Below are 11,271 nucleotides of genomic sequence, written 5' to 3'. Positions count from 1 at the left end.
TTTCGTTAACGAAATTAACACTAATCCAGACCCTTTAAACACCAGTAACTTCTTCTTACCTCTAAAGAACCAAATTTTGAGGTGACTGTGAACGATCATTATACTGACATCTAATTTCTTTCTCACTTAATATCCCAATATCCATATACCAAACTAAACAATTAAGAAAAGGATGATTGCATGCAGAAGTGGTTCTAAAACCTATTAATAAATCCAGAAGAAATTTTGTTCTGAACAAGTTTAAAACTGACAAAGGTTGACTCCAGGTGCAAAAGCAAATAAGCCAAGGGAGACGTTTTAGGTCACTTGCACTTTCAGTGAGATGCATTTCAAATCAACGGCGCCCCTCCCATCTGTTGTATGCCTGCTGGTCTCTAAAAGACAGCTTGATCAGCTATTCCCTCGAGGAAGGCATTATTTGTTTTATCAAGTAGGAAAAAAATCATCCAAACTCTTTTGTTGAGGAAAAAACCTGAATGCTTGCTAAGATGTCCAAGATGGTTACTGTTGTATTTGAATAAGATCTAGCATGCTTCTGGTTCTAAGAACAACTTAGTGATTAGTCAGGTATATTTTTAGAAGTTCATAGAGTCATTATTAATAGTTGGTTGGGTTTTGATATTGGTCTGATATTAAAGCAAATGTATTTTATATTATATGTTGTTTCTTAGTCTCAAGCATGTTTTTATTAAAAAATATCATACACTGGAAAACTTTGAATTGAACAAAAAACTTGAAAAACTTATTGAAATAAAAACACCACTGAGATAAATATAGTGCCAGTTACAACTAAGATTTGACACAGTCACAGTCAAAAATCAGTTCTTCCAAAATGAGCAATCATAAAATTTAAGATGATGAACAATTAATTGTCAATTCAAGATTGTGAATAAAGCAATGACATTTAACATCTTCTCTGATTTTTTGCAGATCATTGAAGACTGGAAATATGTGGCCATGGTGATTGACCGCCTCTTCCTGTGGATTTTTGTATGTGTGTGTGTGGTCGGCACTGCAGGACTTTTCATGCAGCCCCTTTTCCAGAGTTACAACACCCCAGTTGCTGAAGATACTGAGCATAAATGAAATCTGAAACTCCACCTTTAAGTTTTGAAATGACTCAGACAGAAAATTTACTTTACTGGAAAGAAACATTTCTCTGCAGATCCAGAACGACCATCACTTATAAAACCCTGACCTGTATACCCAAGTGCTCCCTCACCACCTGCTGACCTCTGATCTTCTGATTTGATCTTTCTTTGAACACTAAATACCAGCATGCCCACATCCCTTAATTTATAACCCAACATTTTGGAAAAGGTATTGATTAAAAATAAAATCCAAAAGCATACTGGAAGGGCTTCTCTTTTAATATTTTGCCACGTGAAAAGTTTAATGCATTATTTTTGGTAGAGATACACCAGTCTGAAACCTGGATTTTCATGTCAAGACTATTGGCTTCACTCACATGGCAAGATATGTCAATATTGAATATACTGATGAATATATCTTGAATATATCTCTGCCCTGGCACTGTATCTGGAAATAAAACAGATCAGTGCATCTCAACTTCCTGGGATTTTGTGCAGTAGTCAGTCCTGCAAGGTCGCTGTCTTCTGTGTTTCAAATGTTTCAACCCAAATAAATCAAAGTAACTGGTAATTTGCTTGCTTTTGTAGAATATGAGTATATGCTGAGGTAATGAATCTGTTGAATTATCTGTATTGGAGCAGAGATACATCTAATGCAGGGGTTTTCATTCCTGGTCCAGCATGTTTTAGGTGTTCCCCCTACCTCCATACACCTGACTTAGATAAATGGGTGATTAACAGGTCCCTTCAGCCCTTAGAGGTTGCTGAGGTGGAAATGCAGTCATTTGACTCAGGTGTGCTGAGCAGAGATGCATCTAAGGCTATGTTCACACCTCAGCCTGAAGTGACCCAAATCCGATTTTTTTTGGCCCATATGTGCTCTGGATCTGATCTTTTCATGGCAGTCTGAGCAACACAGATCCGATTTTTTCCAATGCAATCCAGGCCACCCAGGCCACTTAGCTAGGTGTCCTGAATCCAATACGAATCTGATCTTTTCAAATTCAACCGACCTGAACGCCGTTAATACCTGACATAGGTCACTATTCTGCATCTTGCTACACATAAGCGGCAAGAAAAACAAAACACCATGGTGGACAATGATTCGGAATCGGAGAGCAGTATTTTTTTTAAACTATTATGAAAAGATTGAGGTTTTAAGGTTTGGAAAGAACTTTAGATACGCTTCAGCACTATATCCATGTTTGATTCCTCAAACACAAAGATGCTGGCTTGTAACGTCATTGCGTCCTCTAGTGCGCATGCGTGACACATAAGCTGTATGAATGCAGTTTACACAGGAGATCACATACAAGTTGCATATATACGGAAATGTGAACGGCAACGCAAAAAAATCGGAATTGAGCCTGCAGCGTGAACGTAGCCTAAAGCATGCAGGACAGTTGGCCCAGAGAATCATGGATGAAGGCCTCTGATGAAGCATACAGGAGAACAGCCTTTGAGGACTGGTACAACGTGGTGCAAAACTGCAAAAGGAAAATGATACAGAATATCATTTTTAAGTTAAAAGCCTGAAATGGCCAGGTCCATTTTTACTCTGATACCCTTGGATTGAATTCACTGCAACCCAATTTCCTTAGAAGTTACTTAAATAGACCTCATGAGGTTTTTTTTACTTTAGGTTAAATTTCCGTTAATCATCAAATTGTAGTTCAGACAATAAATGTGCTAAATTGAAATCTTAAATAATTTTTCAATAAAAAGCTTTTATGTTTCGATGAGGTGCTTTTCCAGTCCTGTCAAAATTGTTATAATTCACAAAGCTGCAATGAAAACACTTTTTTTCACATCACACAAGTCACGTGATCTGCTGAACTGGACCTTACTGCCTTGTAAAAAGAGGAAGAAGACTGGAAATAGTTGGAGGATGGTGGCAGCCACTAGAAATGTGGATGTATCTGATATGTTTACATTCCGCACTGCCATGTTGTTTTCAGTTATCGCGTGAACAAGCGTATTCACGTGCAATTTTGATGTATTTGCTATTTAATGAAAATACAACAATTGCAGAACTTTGAATTTTGGTATTTAGCAGAATATAGAAAGAGTTTTGCACATATTTGTAATTGAAACACAGCTAGATCCACATGCAACTGCAGAGTTTTATCAGAGAATATCATTAAACACAGCAAAAAGGATAAAGTTGTATTGGTTTAAATCTGTGTTAGGGTGTAAAATAAAACCCTGATCTTTAGATATCTGACATAGTAATGTTTCATCTTCATTCGAAATTAAGGATGTGTTGCATTGAGTTGGTCTATCACATGAAATTATAATATATTTAGTTTTGAAAGGTCACTGAATCATCTGAAACATTTGTCATTAAAAGATATAAAGCAGAATTTGTACTTCTTTGGGGATTATGTTCAAAGAAATTAAGAAAGGTGAGACAAACAGGATTATCACACGTTTGATACAAAACGAGGTGCATGCAAAGTTAATTAAATGCTGTAATTTTGATCAACAGATAATTTATAATCTATTGTAAGTTTTGTAATATTTCATAAAGAAAATGGCATTTAATTTTATAATTTGTATTTCTCTCCTGGGTGCAAGAGATGGCCAAAAAAACAAAAACAAATCTATGGATTCTTTTATTTTATGTCTTTTCTACAGTCACCTCCTTTCGTTTCTAAGTTGAACCCTGGTAATGCTCACATGGTTTAATTTAGGGCTAGCACTTTAAAACACTTTAAAGTCTAGAGATATCTTTTTTTTGTCACTTTCCTGGAGAGTAAAAAAAAAACAACCAAAACAATAAAAAGATGTTTCATATTACTATTTTACACCCTATGTGCAACAAAATAAATCCCTGCTTTGTTAACTACACATGATAGTTTCTTTGTTCCTTCTTGTCAATAGCACAAACACGATAGTAACTGCTAATAATTGCCTTGCAAATGAGACACGGAGAGTCTGAGCTCGAGAATCGAACTTCTGGCAAATTTTATGACTCATACTCCCCCTGCACTCTTACACTTCTCTTGGAAAACCTTTGGAAAAAACGATCAAACCCATTTTTTTCACCTTTTCATGTAACCCAGCTTTGTTTCACAAGCATAAGAAAAAAACAAACAAAGGATTTTCTAGTAGTTACCGTCCATTGTGTTTCTTGTAAAAGTTTTATTCAAGGGGTTTTTAGTTTTTCAGTCCAATTGGCAACCATCACCTCAGATACCAGCAGCAATATTGTTAATGTAATTTATGGCAACACAAAACAAAGAGCCGCCTGTCACTTCACTTTCATTACTCTATGCTGTTTACCAGGAAGGACAATATTATACCAATACAAATATGTTTACCAGGAAGGACAATATTATACCAATACAAATATATTGTTTTTTCTCTGTTACGGCTGGACTTCATGTTGTTTCTTTTCCTCCTTGAGTTTTAACAAACTGTGATGGGGTCTGATGTCAAGAATAAATTGAGCAATAAAGGGGAAATATGGTAACTAAAAGTAATGATGAACTTCATCTTCCATCACTGCTTTTTCAATCCTGCTATTTTATTTAAACCTATAAAAACACATTTTTGACTTGCTTCTGGTGAGTTTGGACTGCTTGCTTTTGCCAATTCCTCATGTACTCAGAAGTGCACTTTTAGAAACAGGGTGTTTTGACTTCCACTTTTTGCAGGTATCAACATGAAAAGATAAACATATCCAAAAAAGATGTTCTGGAAAGCATTTCTGTATGCTTTAGTTCTCTTGTGTGTGAAATGTCAATTTTAGGGATAAATGCTTATCAACAGATTTGCTAGGCGGTCTTTTAACCTTTGCAAACCGCACCTTCTGTTAATTTGAGATGGCATCAATGCCATCTGACTGCCGAAGAGACATGGGCTTGACACACTCATAATATCCAAAGTCAGAACTCTCAGAATTATTTTCCATTTATTTTATAACAGCTTTCTTTCTACAGTATGGCATAGAATAAAAAAAAAAGGCACATATTTTTTGACGTTTGATGCCTTTCAATAATTCATATAAATTTAACAGCTCATTAAGGAGGAGAAAATGCTTTTTTGCTCCCAATTTCCAAATTTTTAGCATAAAATGTCAGTTTTACAGTATCAAAATAAACTTTCAAATAAATAAGGGTAAAAATACTAATTACACTCATTAAAGCACAGGGGAAAAAAGTTATTTTAGCAAGCATTTTTATTACAACTGTTGGAATGTTTGTTTGTTGAAAATCTTTTGATTTTAATGAACAGAGATTATAAGGAATAATTGACTCACTCATCTATATGATTACATTCAAGTGTTCCAGTACCTTACACAGCCACAGCTTTATTAAATACAAGCATCACAGAGACATATGGGATAAATAAGAAGCACACACACTTTTGGTCAGAACCATACATAATCCTCTCTTTGATAGACACTGAACTGGAATTCAATTTATCAATTATAGCTCATGTGAGAAACCCAATCCATACCCTGATATGACACATGAATTAGAATCTTGACATCACTATCAATATCTATTACCTTAGTATCCAATACTTATTGTGTAAAATAGATTCTGCAGAGTCAAAGGGTTGAACAGATTTTTATTCTTCAATTTAACAACTGCTTTGTTTTATATTACAGCAATGTGTTTTATGTTCACGTTTTCTAGATTGTGGAAATAATATCTTTATTGTGTTAAAAGCGGTTAAGGCAGCATGGAGGTCCATTGTTCAAAAGCCAAACACTGAAAAAGACAGAAACAGAAAGAGCTGTTCATACAGTAGTTTAATAAAGTGTGACAAAAGAGATGAAAACAGATGGGTGAAGGAGGGGAGGCCAGAGAGGAGCAAGAAATGTGTAATCGATGATAACAGCAGTGATAAAGGTCAGTCATAAAGAAGAGACACTTGGACCTTTGCTGCCTGAGAGATCGCCTGAGGAGCAGACACTAAAGATCATTTCAGAGTCTAGCTGGAGATCAATAAGCATTTCTTTTCTCTGAAAAACAAACCAAAATAAATATATGATATATAAGCAGACAGTGTAATAGAACATAAGGTAAACACAGACTGCACTTAAAATATTTTGAGCTGAATTTATCAGTTTAAAAGTCTTTACTAAAAATAGCAACAAAAAAATTATTTTTATCTAAATGTATTCTGACTCTTCTCCTTCAGGGTGGGCAGTGAAAGGTGTTGCAAATTTAGCATCCTTAAGGTGAAAAGCATAAAAGCATCATGCTGCCACCACCATGTTTCAGTGTACCTTAAAGATTAATTATAGCTGTAATTTTTTTGGATGTCAGATTTGAAAGTCGATCTATGGAGCTATGCAGCTTCCCCAGAGTTACAACTCACCAATTGATTGCATCCCTGATTAATTCTCTCATTACTGGCTGATGACTTACAGATTTGCTGTTTTCCTTGTTCTTTTTAATTAAAGACTGTTCTCATTTATTTGAACAGTCTGTGAGAGATTTTAAAGCTTGGGATGTGAATTTAAAACAAGCCCCTGATCTAAACCTCTCCAAACCTTAATTGTTAACCTGCCTTAAGTGTTCGCTGGTATTCATTATCCTGTTTGTTCACATTTTTCTGACAAAATTCCAAGGCTTTCAGATAACATCTTGATTTATGCTGGGATAAGACTAGAAACAGGTTGCCTATGTTTACTGATTTAATGACTTTTAATTTACTTTTTACTTTACTTCAACATCTGAGACATGCAAGACACAGCTGCTCCAGGACTGGAGTTGAATACCTCTAGTCTAGATCATCAACTTTTTATTCAATCAAAGGAATACAAATATATAACACTATATACGTTATGTTTTTATTGTGAAAAAATACAAAAATATTCAGGGTATGTCAATGCTTCTGCAGGGCATTTGATGAAGCGCATATTTAAAAGAACTGAATTTGGATTGCCGATTCCCTGAAATAAACACATTGGCACCTCATAAAAAGGGCTAAGCTGGGGATGTAGATAAAGGAATGGAACATATACGCTGTAGAGACTACTGATTTTTATTTTTATCTTGACAACCTATTATATTTAGTCCATCAGAGGAAATATTTTGACAAAATGAGAGAAGATCACAGAGTAGCTTTGATTGTAGTTTTGCCAGGCAGCATAAGATGTGCTTCCTGTATTTGGCTTTTGCTTTCATCCTTTCCATCAACTTCAGCAGGACATTTCTTCTGGATTTATAACTGCCATTTCAGCTCAGAGGTCGATATTTATGAACTGCATTAGTGCATCATCGAATGGGTAGCTGCCATGCTGTTGAATCAAACTGCCATCAATCTTCCTCCCAGTGCAAGACAAGCCCCTTATCATGTGTGGTCTAAATATTTTACAGGGATTTAAAGTGGGTTTAAGACCTTACTATTATAGGGACAAATATCTATCCAGGGCTGTTACCTACTCACACATAAAAGGTCTGAATACTGCCGTTTAGTGGCCAAATGATATACTGCACAGCTCTTTTTAGTGTCGACAAAATAAGTTATTTTAGAAGTGTTAATTATGAGTGTTAGATTTGCAAACGCAACATTGTGCAATGCTTGATCTACATCAGAATGATCAATATTAAACATTATTTTAAAAATATATCACATTAAGCCACCTCAAAGCTGCAGGTTTTAAATTGAAAAAAACAACAAGAAAATAGTACTGCTTGTCATTCAGAACAAAAAGAAAGATGCTCATATATTTTTAAATTATAAACAAAAACATTACTTACTCTGTAAATAGAAAGCATATTAATTTACATTCACATTAAACAAATTGAGTTTTTTATTTTATGAGCATTTTTGCCACATTTTGGGCTTAAATAAAGATATAAAATTTTTTATTTTTTGTATGAAGAATATATAACAAGTGGGACACAATCATGAAGTGGAACGTATTTTAGTTTTTAATAAATAAAAGACAGAAGATTGGGGTGTGCAAAATGAACCAGAACCCTTACGTTTAGTGCAGCAAACTCTCTCTAGAAGTTCAGTGAGGATCCCTGAATAATCCAAAGTTGACCTAAATGAATAACAATGATAAATAGCATCCACCTGTGTGTAATCAAGTCTCTGTATAAATGCACCTGCTCTGTGATCGTCTCAAAGGTCTGTTTCGAAGCGCAGAGAGCATCATGAAGAACAAGGAACACATCAGGCAGGTTTGTGATACTGTTGTGTAGAAGTTTATTGCCAGACTTGGATACAAAAAGATTAATGAATCATTAAGAATTCCCAAGGAGCCCTCTGCAAGCAATAATATTGACATGGATGGAGTATCGGACCACTTCAGATCTACAAAGATCCGTCAATACAATCAGTTGTATATTGCACAAATCTGGCCTTTATAGAAGAAAGCCATTTCTTAAAGATATCTATTAAAAGTCTTGTGTAAACTTGCCACAGGTCACCTGGGAGACAGCAAACATGTGGAAGAAGGTGCTCTGGTTAGATAAAACCAAAATTGAACTTTTTGGCTACAATGCAGATCGTTATGTTTGGCATAAAAGCAACACAGCTCATCACCCTGAACACACCATCCCCACTGCCAAACATGGTGGTGGCGGCATCATTGCTTGGGCCTGCTTCTCTTCAGCAGGGACAGAGTCTGCAAAAAAACCTGAGACTGGGACAGATATTTATGTTCCAACAAGATGAACCAAAGCATAAACCAAAATCTTCAATGGAATACTTCACAAATGAACATATCCAGGTGTTAGATTGGCCAAGTCAAAGTCTAGACCTGAATTCAATCAAGAATCTGCGGAAAGAACGAAAAACTGCTGTTCACAAATGCTCTCCATCCAACCCCACTGCTCTCAGGGTGTTTTGTGAGGAAGAACTGGTAAAAATTTCTGTCTCTTGTGTGCAAAACTGATAGAGACATACCTCAAGTGACTTGCGGCTATAATCACAGCAAAATGTGGTGCTACAAAGTATTTACTCAAGGGGGCCAATCTATTTTGTACACCCAATTTTTCTTTTTTTTTTTACTTGTAAAAAAAGTTTAAAATAGCCAATGCATTTCGTTCCACTTCATGATTGTGTCCAACTTGTTTATTCTAAACAAAGATTACATCTACATATCTTCATATACATATCATAACATATCTTTGTTTGAAGCCTGAAATGTGGCAAAAGGTCAACAAGTTCAAAGGGGACTTTCTCAAGGCACTGTATAAAAAGGCAGAAACATTTGAAAGGAGGTTAATGTGAAAAACTTGTCAGAGAGAAACTGTCATTTAATTAGCTGCAATAAGTTTTAATCAGATAGCAGAGAAGGGATTTAATTAATAGCCTATGGCTGAAACCGGCAACGGCATGACCATGCAGTCTGCTTGTAGTGGACATTGGGCAATGGGAAAACAGAGAAGATATTCAGAGACATTTATAGGAACTGGAGCTAGAATTTAAGATGGTTCTATCTGAGGACAAATGTATTAAAGGAATATAGAGTTGAAGAGTGATGTGTGATTGGCACAAAGGAATTGGCTGCAGGAAAAAAAGGAATGGTGAAAGCATTTAAAAGGTGATTATCAAAAGAGGCATTGGATTAGATGAGGCATAAGAAGGAAACCGATTATGGGAAGAAATACTAAAAATTTTATGTTAGGTTACTTTTATGTGAAATGTTACCCTTTTAGATTTTCAGTCCCGTCTCTGTATAAAAACACCCGCTAACCAGACTGTTTTTTATTGCAAGTTTGAGGGCTGTAAAGCGAAAACACTTACCGGTACTTAACTATTTCATTATTGAAGTTAGTGACTGGCTGCTGTAAAGAGAGTCCCTCCTGCCAGCAGCTGTCAAACAGAATAAGCACCGCTCCCAGCAGGAGGTGTGCAGTGTCACCTCTCTTCCAGAAACAGAATATGTTTTATACTCATATCCTTTTAAACATATGTCCTGTTGGATATTATTAATTCCTAGACAATATTTCTTTCATTATCAATCTGTCTTTAAACCCATTCTCCTCTCCTTGGAGAGAAAACATCTCCACAGTATGATGCTGCCACCACTATGTCTCAAGTGTTCAATGTGATGTACACCATTAGTTTGTTCCTTTCACACAGTTTTTCATTTAGAAAATGTCTCTCCTGATGAAAACATTGAATTTTACCTGTAAAACTCTTTTGAAGTTATCATAGATATCTAAGCTGCTTCTTCATACCTGGACTGTTTAGTTTGATTGCTACAGTAGTCTTGGTAGGGTTAAATTTTTTCATATGATTTCCAAGGATGAGGGATCAAACATTGCACTGTGAAATCAATATTTTACCAACCTAACCCTGATTTAAATGTCATAATCGGTTATCTTAAGTAGTCTGAATGATTTTAATATTCTGTCATTATAATGGTGACTTATAAATTCAATGTGTTGATGTGCCTTCTATTTAAGGGTATAGGGTTAAAAATATATATGGAAATGCATGCTATGCATTTTAGATTTTAATAAGCAAAAATTTTTCATAGTTTTCCTTTCACTATTTTGGGCTGCTTTACCACAACAAACCGAAGTATATAAACCTCAAGTTGTTGATATAATTAAAAAGATTACTGTGTAGGAATATACATTCTTCCTCTCAAAATGCAAATCCTGTTTTTGCAAAAGTAATCCCTAAATTGTTACTTCTGTCTATGGCGTTCACCTGATTGTCTTTAAAGATGAGCCAGTATTTACTCTGCCTCAGGATATTTTCAGTTTCACGATAGGCTACATCAATAGCATTCCATTATATGAAATGGGCAGACTCCACAGCTCTGTAATATTATGTTATGGAGCATTCTGCCTCCTCAGCATTGTTATGACTACAAAATCAATTAAGTGACTAAATGGGCCATACTGTATGTAGCTCAGTGGTGAAAATGTGGGATCCTATTGGAGTCTGGTGAGCAGTTAGTGAAATTATTCTATTAGTCATTTAGTTTTTTGTACTTTTCTTTTATAAATGCAATACAAACAAGCAGATCTTTGAAGAGAGTTAAACAGTCAAATGTAGTATAGTCTAGACTTCTGCATTAGAACTAATCCCTCGAACAATCCTGAAGCTTTATCAGAAAATTTAAATTAAATTAAATTCAGTTTATTTCTATAGCGCCATTTCACAACACATGTCATCTTAGGGCACTTTACAGTTCAACCAGATCATACAGTCAAATTGATTCAAAGTTTTCTATCTAAGGAAAACCAGT

At 35.3% G+C, this 11,271-nt stretch overlaps 1 protein-coding gene across 1 annotated transcript in view; it reads left to right on the top strand.

The window, feature by feature from the left end:
- The window catches only part of LOC107085679 (neuronal acetylcholine receptor subunit beta-2-like), a 21,997-nt gene extending 20,645 nt beyond the window's left edge, over positions 1-1,352 (top strand). The window contains exon 6 of the mRNA XM_015376151.1: positions 931-1,352. Within this exon, the coding sequence (XP_015231637.1) occupies positions 931-1,086 (156 nt within the window). The 3' untranslated portion in view covers positions 1,087-1,352. The remainder of the gene's footprint in view (positions 1-930) is intronic.
- The last annotated feature ends 9,919 nt before the right edge of the window (positions 1,353-11,271 follow it).

The sequence above is a fragment of the Cyprinodon variegatus genome, unplaced genomic scaffold (genome assembly GCF_000732505.1).
Source record: "Cyprinodon variegatus isolate N-32 unplaced genomic scaffold, C_variegatus-1.0 Scaffold130, whole genome shotgun sequence".
NCBI classification, from domain to species: Eukaryota; Metazoa; Chordata; class Actinopteri; order Cyprinodontiformes; family Cyprinodontidae; genus Cyprinodon; species Cyprinodon variegatus.
This window is presented reverse-complemented; position numbering and strand designations above follow the sequence as displayed.